The 17,166-nt window shown below is 40.2% G+C and overlaps 1 protein-coding gene across 2 annotated transcripts in view; it reads right to left on the reverse strand.

Annotated features, from left to right (window-relative positions):
* Positions 1-9,036: 9,036 nt before the first annotated feature.
* The window catches only part of tmem104 (transmembrane protein 104), a 70,065-nt gene continuing 61,935 nt past the window's right edge, over positions 9,037-17,166 (reverse strand). For both annotated transcript variants that reach the window (XM_023293078.3, XM_023293079.3), the window contains exon 10: positions 9,037-14,048. In XM_023293078.3, the coding sequence (XP_023148846.1) occupies positions 13,285-14,048 (764 nt within the window). In that variant the 3' untranslated portion in view covers positions 9,037-13,284. The remainder of the gene's footprint in view (positions 14,049-17,166) is intronic.

The following is a 17,166-nucleotide window of genomic DNA, read 5'->3' on the forward strand; positions in this document are numbered from 1 at the left end:
TAAGTGCACACAACATTGTTTCTCAAGATGTGACCATAATATGTGATCTTGCTTGACTTGATGGTATACATTAACCTGCATTTCTCCCAAAACCTTTGCATTGCTGATCTGTCTTGTCTAACTGATGTGCGACATTCTTCTCCAGCACCACATCTCAGATGCTTCTAGTCTTTTTGTCAGTTCTTTGATCAATGTCCAAGGTTCCACTCCATACAGAAGCACTTCTTGACTTTTTTCTTGTGTCTCCCACCCTTGGTGATATCGCTACCCGGACAGAAAAAAATGTTCTACTTCTTCCATCTCATCTTGTCCAATCACCAATTTCACTATTTTGGTGATTTTGGTTTCCACTCCTGATGGTAACTTTGTCACTGGTGTCTTGCTTAGTAACACTTTCTTTGTCATCTTCATTTGCAGATTGTTCTTGCCAATATGATGTTTCTTTAAGAGAGCAATCAGTTTGTGGTGATGAATTTCATCAACTGCCATTCATATTCGATGAAGCACAGGTACAGATCCTGTTGCATTTGTACCATTCTTTCACATATGGTTCATAGGGTGAATATGCGTTCCCAAGTCCCCAAACCTTTCCTGTATCCAAATTGCATATCAGCCATTTCTGTATCCAGCTTTGTGTGGATGCATTTCTCAATGATTTTCAGTAGGAGCTTCATTGTGTGGGCTTTGAGACTTATCGTTCTATGATCTTTGCGCTCGCTTGCTTTTGGCTTCTTCAGAAGGCTCGCAAAAAACGATCTAGTCAAGTCTTCAAGGAAATGTCCTGTCCTGTTGTGATAGTCCTAATATGATGATCTTCATTCTATCCATCGCTTGCATGACATTATCAATTTTGACTACACAGTTTTATTCACACAGTTTTTGCAGCTGTTACATTACATTACACACTGATCAGCCACAACATTAAAACCACCTGCTAATATGGTGTAGCTCTTCATCATGCTGGCAAAATACTCTGATCCATCAGTGCATGAACAGACTTCCGAAGGTGTCCTGTGGTAAAAATTAGCCGCAGATTCTGTAAGTTCTGGAGGTTGTGAGGTGGCCTCCATCTACATTCACCTGCTGCACTGGAGATCCATGTTGAGCTTCAGAAGGCTACTGGATGAAGTCATGTGTGAGCGGCTATGAGTGACAGAGGGCCGTGAGACTTCGCTGTACGTTGCGTGTCATGGTCTGAGTCTGTTAACCAGACAGGTGTGTGTCAAGAGTGTCTAGTTCCAGTAAAAAGGTTTCTCAGTGAAGCGAGAGCTGACAGCAGACAGCAGTCAGATGCTTGTTGACCCAATAGTTGTAATAGAGAGCTGAGCTGCACAAGATGCCATCCTGCAGCCTGTCAGCCCTGCAGAGATTGAGAATCATGAAATGACAAGCTCGTTTTCCCTCTCCTATCTCCTTAAAAGTCAAAACTCCAATCTGCCCAAGACAATGTTTATCCTCACGTACATATTAGCACGAGGAAGTAGAATAAGCTGCATATATTTCTCTGAAGCTGTTGGCAGGCTTTTGTACATTTTTATTGGACATTTGTTTTTCTCATTCAGCATCTAAACTCAAATGATTCCTGGAGCTGCAGAGTGGATTAGGATTCAACCAATATGGGGCTTTGGAAGCTGATACTGCAGCTAAAGTGAAAGTATTTACATGCCTCTCCATCCGGCAGAGGTCCTGCCAAAAAAGTGCAAGGATGCAGAGATTAGTGTTCCCCTGAGGCTGGAAAAGCCTCTAAAGCAGCATTTAGACCATCATGTGACCCTGAAACACTCAGATATCAAACAAAGTCTAGTTCTAGGTGGACAGACATTAGTTTGTATAAAAAATAAACAAGCACTAATAAGTAAGTAACATGTTAAATGAACGTATCTGTAGTTTGATATCAGTGTCAGCTGCAACAGAAAGTGATGAGTGATGAATGACTGCTGAGCTGATTGGGTCAAAGACGGACGTGTTCGCCTCCTGAATGTAAACATAATGTTAGTGTTCATCTGCACATTAAGTGAAACGGTTATAAATCATGGACTGACATTCATCCCAGACGCGACACGTGGAGAATATTCAACCACAGCTTCAGAGTTTCTGTCAATACGTCCGACCAGAAGAGAGAATTGACAGGACAGAATAAGAAGAAGCTGGAGCATGGTGGATAATTTCTATGAACAAATTATTTCACTTCATAGTGCCCCTTACTTTTATGGTTAAGTTTATCTTTACTGACAATGACAGCCAATAAGCTCATTACTAACTGGTGCATCAGGAGGTTATCTGCGGCTTCCTCAGGTCTGCATCTGTGAATTGGTTTCCTTGAATTGGTTTTAATGTTTTAAAAAAAATCTGAGGTTTTTACACTTGGCTGAGGTGGAAAGGTATTAATAAAATGTGACAAAGTGCAGTTAAAACAGAGTAAATGATGGTGAAGCATGAGACGCCAGATAAACAGAGGCAGACTGAAACATCAGATGTGTGTTGAGCAACTGGGGTAACTATGACCTTACCCAAATACATTTATAGAACAAACATAAATCTCAAATTTTCATCATGTTTTCTCCAATATTCATAGTATATCTCTAAAGGCTTTAGGAATCTTCTGTCATCAGAATGAGGAATGACTACGTACTTCCTTTTACACAGATCACATGAGTTGAGTAGGTGGTTCTTCATTGTGGCTCAGAACATATTCGTGTACCCTCTGCTAACAGAATGTGACCATATTTACCCAGACCACCTCTGAATGTGGTCTGAGAGATCAGATCTCTGTATCCTCAATGGGTCTTGGGTACATTCACGTTTCTATTTGTACTATACTGTCAGCTTTTGTCAGCATCACTCAAGATGACTGTTGATTAAAGGTAAACAGGTCCACAACTGAGGACAACTGATGTCTCATCTGGGACACCTTTGGACAAAACAACTTTTTAAACTTGTCTTGTGCGGTGTAACAACCTCCACAGCCTGTACATAATGTTGACAAGTCTACACTGAACTCCCTCCAGAAGTCCAAGCTCCTCACCCTATTTCTAGCCACCTGTGGAAGGAAACCCATTTCAGGTGCTTGTATCCAAAATCCAGTTATTTCGGTTACTACCCAGAACTCAGTACTATACATGCAGTTTGGAACAAAGACCAGCTAGCACAGAGAGAGCTTCACTACAATAGTCCAGTACAATGTGTTGTACTGACTGATGACATCATGTAGGTGTTAAAAGATGCCAAATCTAATGGACGGTGACCAACATGTAGTCTGTCATGTCTCCCAGCCAATCAAGGCAAGAATTTATGACTCTGTAAATTGCCCATTTTATTGGACAAGAATATTGTGAGGTCTGAAATTGCCATTAGAAAACCTGTAACATCTTAGTAGTTTCTGACTGGAGTTCACATTTTACTAGCAATTCATAAAATAGTTGAGTGGCTTCATTGTGAGCTCAAGAACATCTCTGAAAAAATCATTCTGAATTTCCATAAGGTTAAGTGGAATAAATGTTGTTGTGCCTCTAAGTGTTTGCTCTCCAGGCTGTAAAAACACAACATGTGACAGTTAATGAGTCCAAAATGACATTTTACCTTTTTTCCATGAGCATGGAAGTTGACCTTGCATGATAACATCATTTGGTCACATGTGACATCTGCCATCAGTGTAAAAATGGTGAGATGCGGTTAAAAGCTTTGAAAAAGCCAGAAGTGGACGTTCTGTTCTCTTCACAAATGGTGCTCTGTGCTGTTAAATTAAACCCACATTAGTTAGTACCAAGACTTTCCCAGAATGTTTTAATCCCCTTTTGCTCATTCAGCAATCCTCTTGAATATGGGACCACTCGGTGTGCATGCAGGAAACCCCTGATGACAGATCTGGCCCTGTTGGGAATAATTTCTCATTAGAGAATACTGACACAACCTCAGGTCTTCGTTAGCCTTAACATTTGCATTTCCTCCACAGTGGAAGAGGACGGACGGAACCAGAAACAGTCTTTTCCCTTCTGTTCTAAAAGCGCTGTTTTGTTTTGGAAGTAGCGGCTCAGACAGTTAAATTTTCCAGAAGTTTCTCTCCTATCAGCTCAGACAGAAAACTAACTCTGTCCTGCATGATGATCAGGCTGTCAGAGCAGCTCAGTCAGGGCTTGGCTACCATCCCTAAAATACTATGTGACCCTAATCTCTCCCCAAGACTTCTACTAAGCCCTGTTTGTGCTAATGAACCTCACAGCGGCGAGGCATGAGGGAGGAAAAAAAAAAAAAGAGGCCATTAAAAAAAAAGGGAAGCATCTGTCTGGAATTAAAAGAAAGCCATCTGTCATTACAAGATGAGACTGCACCTGGCTGGTAATGAGTTCCAAATGTGCTAAAAACCTCAGGCAGGTAAATATTAAATGTGAATGATGCTGGAAAGTGACAAAGGGAGTTGGGAGATAAGGGAAGATTGCCTCTTTTTGCTCTTTCTTTTGGGTACTTACACAGTTGCCAACAGTCGGTAAACAAACCCATGGCACTGCTTTAATACATTCATGTCTTATCTTGTACTGACTTGTGTTCATCGCCACTGTCTGAAATGACTCCCATTAGTGAGGCAAGGTGAACCGAACCTTTCAGCCATGCCGCTTGTACAGCAGGACTGTGGACAGAGGAAACACGTGGATGATCGGTGTCCGGTTTCCCTCCACTCGTTCTGCAGCGGCCACCATGTCCTCCCTGCTGACACTTAATAAGGCCAGTTGATGGAGTCATAATCGCCTCCACCGCCGGGGCTCACCTGTGGGGCTGAGAAGGTCTCACAGAAGCACCTGAAGCAGCCAGAGTAAATAAATCTAGTAATAAAGCTGTGGGCCAGAATAGATTGGACTGCAGATGGTACAGTGTGCGTTACTGTCTCGTCCTCGCAAGGACAACGTTGAGAGTGGAATTCTGTGACCAACCAAGCTGCTCTGCAGACTGTCAACAAAAAGACAACAGCTAGAATTAAACTCTTATTTCAGCCTGCTGTGTTTCCTATTATTATGATTATCGTGGATCTAAGTGCCGAGCTAACTTTGCACTGTTTGCCTCCCTTTTAGAGATCTGGAGAAGCTGCATTTAGCGGTTAATCACCATGAACTACCTGCACAACATTCATTTTAATCTAACTGAAAGTAAACTGAATTTGAACACTTCATGATTTTTCTATCTGTATTAACTTTTACTCACTGCATAAAAAGCTGTGCTCAGTTTGGCCACACTTAGTCATTTTATCTAATTGATTTTCAGGAGGTAAAACACCATCTCCAGAGTGTACAAAACTGTACATTCATTAGTTGCAGTTCCATTGCTAAGATTACACTCATCCACTGACACATGAAGATTTTCCAAGTCTGCTTTCTAAAGTTTTCTGCAGCAAGCACAGGACCATCACTAATTTCCTGTGTGCGTTGTTTTTTAGTACATCTTCTGTTTTTTGGCCTCGATCTCTAAGTGAAAATCATTCGTACATGTGCAGATAAATAATATATATTTAGCTAACCAATATCCCCAGGTGATGATCCCTAATATCATGAACTAAATGTTTCCAGACAACTGATTTCTGTGTTTAGTTTCATTCAGACTGAAAACAAACATTTAAAATGATTAATCTAAACTCTACAACAGAAGTCAAGGATACAAAGTTGGTCTGACACTTAAAATGTCAGCTATTCTAATACAGTAAAGAGCTTTCTTTACCATGCAGACAATACAATACATTATGCAGGTCTGGTGCAACGGCATGTGTATGGAGTGTAGAGGGAAAGACATCAGTAGCAAAATGGAAAAAACTGAAGCTATATAAAAACATTATGCAGTTTGAGCTGAAGGTTTGGAAAAGAAAAAAAAAACGGTAATACTGAGGTTCATCAAGCTCCAAACACACAAGTCATAATTCATTACATTCTAATCTAGATTTCTTTACTTCAGCAGGGATCTTGTCATGAAGCAGATACTGGACCTAATTTTCTGGACACTAAAGAGCACTTTGATATCTTGCACCAAAGTCAATCTGTTTGAACTTTAAATGAAAGCAGCAGATCTAAGTGAAGATTTTCTAGCTTTGTTTCAGAGAGAAAATTATAGGAAGTGAAATCCTGGTCGAGACCATTTGTCCCAACTTTCTCTGGATGCACCATCACACCTTTGAAATACCAGTTGCTACATTTTCCCAATAAATATGACATATGTCAGGAGGTAGCTACATAAAGGACTGATTGACAGCGCAGTTGGTTAACAGACAGACATCCATCCCTGAACAATGCAAATGACATGGATTATATTATTATCACACTGTACCTGCATTTATCACGGTTGGAGACACTCTCCCTACTATAATATTGTACGTTTGCATTCATATTGTCAGGTCAGTCCATCATGTCTTCACTGCATTTCGACAACACTGAGCTGAAACAACTTGTTGTTTATTTGTCTTGGCTGTGTGCCGAATGTGCTGAAGATTTATCGACCTGTTAAAAGGCACTTTTGTTGTTGTATTTTGTTGGGATTCATTTATCACTGCAATGTCTCCTCTTTTCTTTGGCGATGTAAAGCAATCTAATTGATTTTTCTCACCAAATCAGGCATGGAGATGCAAAATGTTGCATAGTGATTTAGTCAGAAATATAAGTAACTAAAGTAATGCAACATATTCACTAGAAAAGGAAAAGGGATGAAATATAGCTGCAAAACCTGAACAAGGTCAGCTCAACCTACACATTTGCTTACATTATTCTTTGACAAATACTCATGCAACATTAGATGTCAGGAAAACATTTCTAAACATCATATAAAATGCATCAAATATATGTAAACATGAAAAAGGTATATGTGAACTTAAAGTCCTGCAGCACAAACATCCATATAAATCAGCTCATTAATGAGATTTCAGAGTTTAATTCTGCAGATAATCTGATTCAGTTGCTGCTTCAGTGAAGACGAGAGCAGATTTCACATTTTTGATTAGTTCTGATAGATGCTGATGAAGCCAACAGTCAAAAAAAATATCCTAGATTTCACCCCAGGTGATCAAATATTTGCAAATGAGAGGCAGCCAGTACCTGTTCGCTCTTCCAGCATGCGTAAACACACTGTATAAACCATACAGCAATTAAACACCCTGTGAATTAATTAAGTCGTGCCAAGTTTGCATTTCCAATTAAAGCTCTGCCCACAAACACAACAGCCCTCCGCATATACATAAAAGGGCAGAGGGTAAATTAAATTACGCCGGAGCAACCCCACTGAGATTGAAATTCAGAGGGGGAGGTTTGGTTTGATAATAAAAACAGTCATCTCATGTATCTATAAAAAACTACCGGGGTGCTTCAGGGAAGATGGGGTGAACAGGGCTGTACAAAAAAAATAAATAAAATTAAAAAAAGATGCCAATTATCTGCAGAGGAGATACAAATACTGCCAGCCATGAGTGTGTGAAATTGTGCTGAAGTATGGCTGAGTACAAGAATGCGATATGACTAAAGAAACAGCAAAGCCACACTGATTCATGTGTTCAAATCCCAGGACTGACTCAAACATTTTTACTGGCAGCAGAAAAGAAGTTGATTCGTTTTTCAAAACAAGCAGATTGGAAACAGGCCAGGTGGCGATTCATCACTTGGGAGGCAAAAGAAACTTAGACCGCATCGTTTAAAGGCTTTGTGGCGTGTAATTACAGAACTCTGGGGTTTAACAATTACTCTTTGCCACAATTAATCGCGTTTACTGCATCTTGGAGGAAGATTAGTTGTTTTCGCAACCTGCAGGGGTCATATTTTGTAGTTTTTGCCATTCTGATGGTTGTGATATTGGTATTTGCTTCACAGTTAATGGTCACCACTATGGTAACTGTAGCCAGGTCTGAATCAATCGATATTGCAGTAGTTAAGACTATGAGATGAAAACCCTTAATCCCGTTGCCTGGATATCTCAAAGAAAGATTCAAACTTTTTTAATTTTTAAAAAAATTTAAGCCAAAGGCCACAAATGTGGCCTTTATTTGCAAAAATTCAAGTCACTTTACATGTTTTGATTCTTGTGCATCAGTGATAACCATCACTGAGGAGTTAAACAACTATCCTCAGCAGCTCAAAGAACATTAAGTCCTGCAACAGATGGCTGGTCCCTAACAGATTTCTGATCTCCACATCTTGGAGTCAGTCTGTATTTACCTGTAGAGACAGGAGACAATGACAGCCTGAATCCACAGAACAACTGTACCACGTTCTCTATGTTAGATGTTAGAACCCTCTACCCGCCAAATACCTTCAAAAGAAAAAACAGTGTTCCAAGGAGGACTTGGACTAAATACCGATTTTGGTGTATTTTGTATGCAGTCAGTTGATGAAAAATATTCATGTCATTATTTTTAAAGCATCTAAATTTCACTTTTAGTACCCAAAACCATTGCACAGGACAATGACTGCAAACAAAGGAGTCGTACGCACTTTTCAACCGATCAATTGTTTGCATTAACATAAGAACTCTCTATGAGATTAGGCAAATTCAAAGTTGTGAAAATGTGGAGATATTTACAGGCAGTCTGCCTCTTTTATTAAAGTAACACTTGTGATTGACCAATGACAATTTGGTCAAGCACAACCAGAAATTGGCTCTTAACTCTACCACAGATTTTGAAACACATAGCTAATGCTGTAGCAACAAGAAAAGCTCTCAGAGAGCACAGTACTCCACAAAAGCTGCTCAGTCGTTGTATAATTTCCGACGGACAAATCCCGATAAGTCTGCAGTGGTCGATTTGCAGTAGGATCGCAATTATGTGATCGTCAGCAGGCAGCTGACGTAGCGTTCACTTGTCATAGTTAGTGACGCTATCTCGCAATGATATAGAAATGTATAACAAATCCGTGGATCCAGACTATAAGCTGCATCACTTCCAAAATCTAATCACTTGGTCCTTGTGTCATTTCTGACCTTCCCTGAAAATTTCATCCAAAGTTTGTTTTTGAGTAATGTTGCGCACAGACAGACAGACAGACAGACGTACGCCAATCATCACAAAACTCCGCTGAGTTCCTTGGCAGAGTAATAACATGCCTTTATTGTATGTTCAAGTAGAAAACAGCTGTGTTCTATCACCTTTTTATGTGGTCATTTAACATAGCTCTTTAATGAATAATGTATTGCTGTATCATGGAAACTAAAGTTTGTTTTGTTAAATGTCTGAAGCTTTAGTGTGTAGGACTCCAGTAAGTAATGGTTATAAATGACTGGCCTGAAGGCAAAAACTACAAAAAACCCAGGTTGTAAGAAAACAGAATTTCCCTTCAAAGTTCACAATTTTCTGCTGAACATAAAGCTTTTATTTTTCTTGTGAATCATTAAAATCAAACAAAACATATATTAAAGCAGTAAACATTCATAAAAAAAATCACATGCTTGCCAACTTACTGTAAACAAATACCAGAAACACAGCAGAAGTTAGCAAATAAAACCACTCTCAGAAATAAAGTGGGGAACACTCATGTAAGAAAAATGAACATAAAGAAAGCACAAGAAAAGAAAAACAAGGATTAAAAAGTATTTTGGCGACAGATTGTCAGATCAACATAATGTATTACATGCAGATGATGTCTGGAAAGCTGCTTCTCAAAACACGAGGAAGACAGCCGATTCGATAAGTTAAGGGCGAGAAAGACCCTGTAAGAAAGGCACATTTCACAACTCCCAACAAGAGTCATCAGAACATTTAACATATTCAACACCAAATCACTCACCCAAGTGATTTTAGTTTCCAGACTGAAAAATAAATATCTCTGCCGCGTTCAAGTGTTTGTATCTTTCTTTTAACTGCACCACTTCAGGTAAATATGGGAGGAAGAAAGCTGAACATCACAAAAGTGGAAACACAAACATATAAACGGAATTTAAAAACAAACCTTTTGTGTGTGTCCATGTTTGTTGCCCAGTTAAAAACTAATTCTCACTGCAGCTTGGTGAAGACAGAATTGGTTTGTTGACGCTACATCCCAAAATTACCGCAAGCAAATTCGCCTATGTAACCTTCACCAGCGCTACAATAATGCTGTGCTGCATGAGTAAATCCCACAATAGCAGTGCCTTAAAAAACACTGGAGTCACAGCACATTACCTTTCAATTTAAACTGCATTACAGCAGTTGATGAAAAAGCTGCACAGCCTTTCCAACTGCTCACTCAACCCACTGAACTGCTGCTCACCCTAATACTGAGTTTGCATTTTAAATGACCACAACTGTAGTGGCATTTAAATATCCTACACACTTTGTTTTCTATGTTTGAGTGTATTCCAAGGCTCTCGCTCACACTAACAGCTTCAGTTACGCCATTTATAGGACATAATCCCAGAATAAAATATTTTCTAAGCAGAGTTGGGCTTCAATCATGATATGGACACATCTGACCAAAGCTAAAGGCAACTACATTACAGCATATATAGTATAGAATGTTTTTGAAGCTTCAACCGTACTTACAACTGAAAGTTTGAAAACTTCCGCTGTCTGGATGGAAGAGAATTACAGACTAGGTGAAGGCTAAAAAACATCCACGAAGTCAATCATTTTCTGAATCTTTATGTCATATACTAAACACACTTACCATTTAAAATCTGTATTCATTCAGAAATGTTTCCATTCAGCTCATGTTGACTAGTTTCACCAGAAAGTACATTTGGTAAACAGTAGTATTTTCTTCTACTAATTCACTACTTCGACACACTTGTGCAGGTGTAGAGTTGCATGAGTGTCATTTAAGCATTTATCAAAAGTGAAGCTTTAATTGGTGGGGAAATCAATAACAGCAACAAATAGCGAGATATTTCAGACAGTATTCAACATAACTGTCGAATTAAACTACACAATGTGTTATCAAAAAGTTCAGAGACTGTTGCTGCACCACACGCATGCAGCAAGTGCGAGCAGTAACTTTCACAAGTCAGGATTCTGCCAGATATTGTGCCGTTGATCAGATTTTGCATGTCGTGTTTTGTGATCCGTTACTGAAGCGCATTTGTGATTTCAAAGTTGGTGAAGTTCTCTATCAGCATGAGCCAGCCTTTATGTCACTTTAGGTTCTCTGGTGATGGAGTTTGTTCCTATGGCTGCGATCAAGACACCAAACAGTAATCTTGACAGTGGAAGAGCCTGCAGTCTCCAAAACTGGAGAATTCACAAACCTGAACCGTGACAGGATGGCAGTTGGGTGTTCCATCAGTAACAATGGGCCCGCTCACAACACATGGAAAAGATGTTTTTGGTCACAATCATTGTTCTCCATCCATCCTACTTGGCAGATTTGGATTTCTGTGACTGCTTCCTCTTTCCAAAAATAAAAAGCAAGCTGACGGATTGCTGTTTTTAATACAGTTTAGGAGACTGAACACACATGATGGACTTTAAGAACAGGATATCCTGGGAGTGTTCAAGATGTGGCAGGAGCACATGGAGCAGAGGGAGACTAGTTCAAAGGACATGGCAGCCAAATTTAAATCATGTGGCATTTTTACTTTTCAAAGGTGCAAACTCTGAACTTTGTGATCACATTGCACACCAGCTATCAGTCAATTAATGAAAGTACATCACCCGCCTCTCGTTTTGTTTGTCCACATTCAGAGAAATGTACCTCTGAAAATCATCAAAATGATCGAGATAAATTTGTTGTGCTCACAAATAATCACAGCATGACATGTAGAAGTTTCAACAGTAACCATTCCTTTCAAGAAAGTGACGCTGTTGATAATTAATGCAACTGACAGATTACAAAAAGTGTGCAGCAAAACTTGGAAATAGTCTGTTAATCACACAAAAAAAGATTTCACTCACCTCCGTTTAGCATTACTAAATTCCACTAAATATAATTTGTTGTTCGTTGAGTGTTGAGGTGTTTCGATGCTGTAAATGAATTATGAAAATCACAAAAGACAGAACCATGAAACAGGACAAAGATGGAAGTATGAGGGCAGTAATGAAGTCAGGGAGGCAGCCAAGTGTCAGCGAGGTCAGCATCACTAGACTACAGTACAGCAGCGTGTGAAGTTGCGTAGCTGGCTGCCTCCACTTTTGGCCACTGATGCCTTCCCCATAGCCAGAGCTGAAGCACTGTAGATCACTATTATCCTGTCAGGTGTTGGGCTGTGTGATAGATACAGTACAAGGCTGACAGAGTCATGAATGGGTGCTGAGCAGCAGAAGACGGAGACATGGCCTGTGCTTGAACTACAGATGCCAGCGTCTGGTGATAAACAGAGATGGAGCTCTTCCTGGAGGCCTATCTGTCAGAGGATCTGTCACGTACGGAGCTTCATTGTTCACAAGAGGACGAGGAGATCGGAGGCAGATGCCACTGAGGAATTGATACACGTCAGCCATAAAAGAACGATTGTCCCTTGTTCCTTCGTTTCTCTTCTTGTGTTGGTTTCTGTTCTGATTTCATTATTAAGTCGTGCAACAGTTTCGCAACAGAACACGTCTGGATTTGACAGGCTCTTTTTCTTGTCACCGCTGTGCTCTTTCTATGGCTTTAATATACGTTTATAGGAACATTCTACTAGGAAGTTCCAGTGGAACCCTCAGCGTCTTAACACTATGCCTTGTCTATAGTTTGGAATTTGAATGAGACATACTAAAATAACTACAAAACGGACAACACACAGAACTCTTGAGTCATAAGTAAGCTTTAAACAAAGTGTTTGTTGGACCAAAGCTTTCCAACGTTGGAATTTCTGCAATTACCCCAAACCAGTAATCCAGCAGCCACACCGAAATCAGACATGTGAGAGGTAGGCAGGCTTTTTTCTCTTCTCAGATCAACCACCTCTACCATCTCCTGTGTGAAGAAATATAACACCACAAATGCTTTTGAGGATGTACCACAATTAACCACATTTGTATAAATCACCACGTTCTCCCTCTATGCCAGCAGGCCTTTGGACGGATTCAGACGAAGCTGTGGATGAACTTGTTCATCTTAAGCACACTGAATCCTTTGGATATATTTTAAAAATGTGCAAAACCTCGTGAAAACCTCAGAGTGTCAGGTGTTTGTTGACGTAAAAATCCTTTTAATAAATTCCCTTTCAGTACTATCATGCACCGTTCCAGCTTTCATGATAAAATCTGACATTTGGTCCTTTTTAACAAACTTGATAAATTACTCTAAATTACATTTAAATTATGCAACAGAAGTTCCATAAAAAGGCACACTGTCCAACCAGCAGCATGTAAGGCTTCGTGTACAGGAACGAAGAAACTGGCCGTACAGATGGAGATTTTCATAACAGGAGTTCTCATTTCTTAGTGTCAGTCAGGATGATGTTGGCTGTGACAAACATGAGGCAGAAGGCGGCCCACAACAAAACAAACCACACCCAGAAGGTGTGGCGGAAAGGAGACTGGTGCTTGTTGACGGCATCTCTGCCCATCACAGGCTCCAGATGGCGTCTGGCGTAATACACAAGGAAGGCTGGGACAATGTACTGGATTCCAGTGCCAGCATAGGACCCTGTAATGCCCACTAGGGACTCCAAGTTGTGGGTGCAGAAGGCCACCACCACTGGTGGCACCAGAGTGATGAGGGGAAACACGACGCGGTCCACCACCCACGGGTAGGTGCCCCCGTCCCGGTGGAACAGGGTCTTCCAGTTGTTGCGAAGCGTGACGGCGATGATGGGGAAGTTGGTGCTGATGGTAAAAACGGGAAACAAACCCAGGAAGTAGCGCAGTACTGGAATATCTAACACGCTGCAGTTGTCTGTGAAGTTCAGGGTGTACATGTCATGCAGCAGTGAGCTGTCGAAGCAGAAGATGGCGGTGAACGAGAGGAGGACGTAGAAGCCCAGGATCAAGACGTAGTCTGCGAACACCAGCGTGCCAACTCGCTTCTTGTCAGAGATGGGCGTCACCAGTGAGGGCAGGGAGTGTTGGCACATGAAGGAGTAGACGCACACCCCGAACAGGTTGGGGACCCCAGAGAGGGAGGCGACTGGTGGGTGGATCTCACTAGTGCCTTTAATGATGCGGATTAGAGCCAAGATGATCATCATAGTGAATGCTGCAAAAGCAAAAAGAGGAAATTAATATGAAGATGACACTCGCAAAAGTGACAAAAAGTGTACAATCCTGCTGTACATTTGACCATGTTGAAAAAATAAAGTCTCATATGGAGAGTATTTGTGTGTAGTTAGAAGGTTCAGACATCTTTTGGCCATTTACATTTAAAAGCAAAAACAATACAATTGATTTGTAAAATAGTTTTACGGTTGTTTAACTGGCAAAATGTCTTAATTCAATTGTTTTGAAGACATCATCATTTACTGAAAATCTGAGTTGATTTAAATGTTGGGTGACACCGTTACATCCCCATACTGCCTCTTCACTCCACTAAAATTCATATGGGAATGGCATCTCATTAATTTCTGAAAATGTGTACAACCGGCACTAAAAATGGAAGTATGATATGCACACAGAGTTAAAAGCAACTTCAGCCTACGTTTTAATAAACAGAATGAAAACTGTACTAAAAATGTATGCTCCACTGCTTATGAATTAAGCGTTTCACTTGTAAAAGGTTTGTGCTGCAGCTACCTGACCAGTCATCAAGTGGTAACAAGAAAGACACTTGCAAAATACTGATGTGTCCGTGTTTATACCATTTCCACTTCACATTTGGCAGCTTTCCCGTCAAGGCGCTATTATGTTTTTTCCAAAGGCCAGACTCTGCTCTGTGTGCATACCAACAAGGCCGAGCTCAGCTGCAGCAAAACCATGAGGAGCATGTAAGGATAATGAAACAGTCCTGGGTCAGCTTTGGGACAAACCCTGAAATGATCCTTTTATCAAGCCCCTTCCTGAGTCCACAACCTCAGTGACAAACCAACTCAATTTCCCTTTTATTACTCAGCTACTGCGAAAGAACGAAATACGCCTTTTAATTACAACCATTTTCCAGCACTAATCAGAAAAAGATTAATGTGCCATTTGTTGCCTTTGTGCAACCACAGTGAAAGAACAGCCGAGATAAGCAACACCATGAATCTCTCCTTACTTGTACTGTTACGGCGAATACATGTCGTGGACTTTTTCCCTTGGCTTATCGTTGCATTGCACATCAATAAAAAAACTACCTTCAACCAATGCTGGTTTGCGCTGGGAGAACAGCTCCACCTTCATCATCTACACTGTAAAGCAACCTCGTATTTCTACTAATCCCACTTCCCACTGATTAAGAAGGCTTCCCAGAAAATGTAAAGTGGTAACACCAAGCAACTTTTTGTTCTCTCTCTTTGGTTTTCATCTCTAGATGTTTTTCAGCACATGAATCCTGCTGGGTTTCTCAGGTCTTGTGGCATCTCAGTCAGAATGAACCTCTACAAGACATAAAAGTCACCCTGTGTTTAATACTTTGGTTTAAATCCAGGTTAATTCTTCTTTTATGTTTTTCTTTTTAATTTCTTTGCATTTTCTCAAGTAGTTTCAATACCTCTGCTTTATATGTGGTATTTCTGGTGCATATGCACCAGTCTGGACTGCCCTGATCTCAAGTGCACATAACATTTTTATATTCTATGTCTCATTTCAATGCTGATACTAAAATGCTTTAATGACTGTTTTCTTTAAAAAAAAAAAAGTATATTTTCCCAGCGTTGAACTGTCTTCCAGCTGTTTGTCCCAGAAACATCAGGCGTAAAAAACAAGCTCGGGAGCGTTTCATGGCCAAGCGTAAAATCGAGTGAAGATCGAGAGCCCAGCATGTCTCCACCTCCTGCTGTTCTCATCGCATCTCTAATTGATTCCTGGAGGTGCGTCTCTGGGAACTAGCATGAGTGTGTCTAAAGGAGACTCCTGAGCGCGACATGCAGTCCTGTTATGCGCTGACAGTTGATGTGGCCCAGTAAGCCATCGCTCCTCCACACACACTCAATCAGCCCATGACTCCAGGGGTTAGTCATAGCCCCGAGATGGCGAGCAGCCAGCTCCTCAACTTTCATCATCAGCTGTCCTTTAAACACAGGGTGACATTTAGGAAGTGCCGCTTGGTCTATAATCTGCCACACATGTGCAGAAAATTAATCTGTACCATACAGCTCCATATACTTGGACGGGCTATAATGCATGAATGAAGCAGTGACATCCCTGCCGTCTTTGATGGAAATATTTAAGAGGGTAAGTACAGCTGCAGGTCCAGTGCCTAAACAGGGTGTAGGGAAAGTGTGCAAGCTGGAGACTTCCAGTTTCTAAAAAGCTCAATTTATCAGCTACAGTGTGCTCTTGCAGTGACACTTTAATGTATGTCAGAAGGATAAAATTAAATCCAATTATCAGGCACTGAAGGGTACAACGAGAATGAAAAGAATGATCAGTAAGAGAAGCATTGGAGACAGAAATTAACAACAAGAATGAGATCAAATGAGAACCAATAGCACTACCACAAAATTCATATTCTTAACATAATGAAGGTTAAGAAGAATAATTGAAAAGCTATTTCTACAAATCCAGTATGAAGTCTGAAAAAATTAAAGGAATAAGATTGTGTGTGGTAAAGTTGAGAGGAAAACTTTCTCTTGTACCTCTCCAACTCTCTCTGCAACCACTCATTTTATATTTTGATAATATTGAACATATGATAAAGCGGTTATTTACTTGAACTTTTGTTTAAAGTATCAGCAGACATAAAATATTAAGCTACAAAGCAACAGAGCAGAAAATATATAAACAAGAACAACTACATTGCACACTCAATTTCATTAAAACTACAGTAGATGGGATGATGAATAGACCAGCACGTTTATCGGTCCCACTCCTAAAAAGTCATTGGCAATGAACAGATTTGTTGCTTGCTTACCAAAACAGGGAAAAAGAAAAATCTATTAAACATTTTTTTCTATTGTGTTAGTGTCTCGGTGTGGAAGGAGATATTTATACAAATGATTTGAAATCACCAGAATGGATGCTAGAACTGTAGTCAACCAAAGACAACCTTGGTGCAATAAAGCTGTACCTACTCTTCATATAATCAGTGTGGGAGTGCCAACCATATTGGCCTACATGAATTATTAAAAAAACACATAAATCTAGTATTTGCAGTATATTAATTCATTATAACTTTAACAATATTGACATGATTTGGTTGAATGGGAGTACATCAACCAACCAATACACCATTCAACATT

The sequence above is a fragment of the Amphiprion ocellaris genome, chromosome 19 (assembly GCF_022539595.1).
Source record: "Amphiprion ocellaris isolate individual 3 ecotype Okinawa chromosome 19, ASM2253959v1, whole genome shotgun sequence".
Taxonomy (NCBI): domain Eukaryota; kingdom Metazoa; phylum Chordata; class Actinopteri; family Pomacentridae; genus Amphiprion; species Amphiprion ocellaris.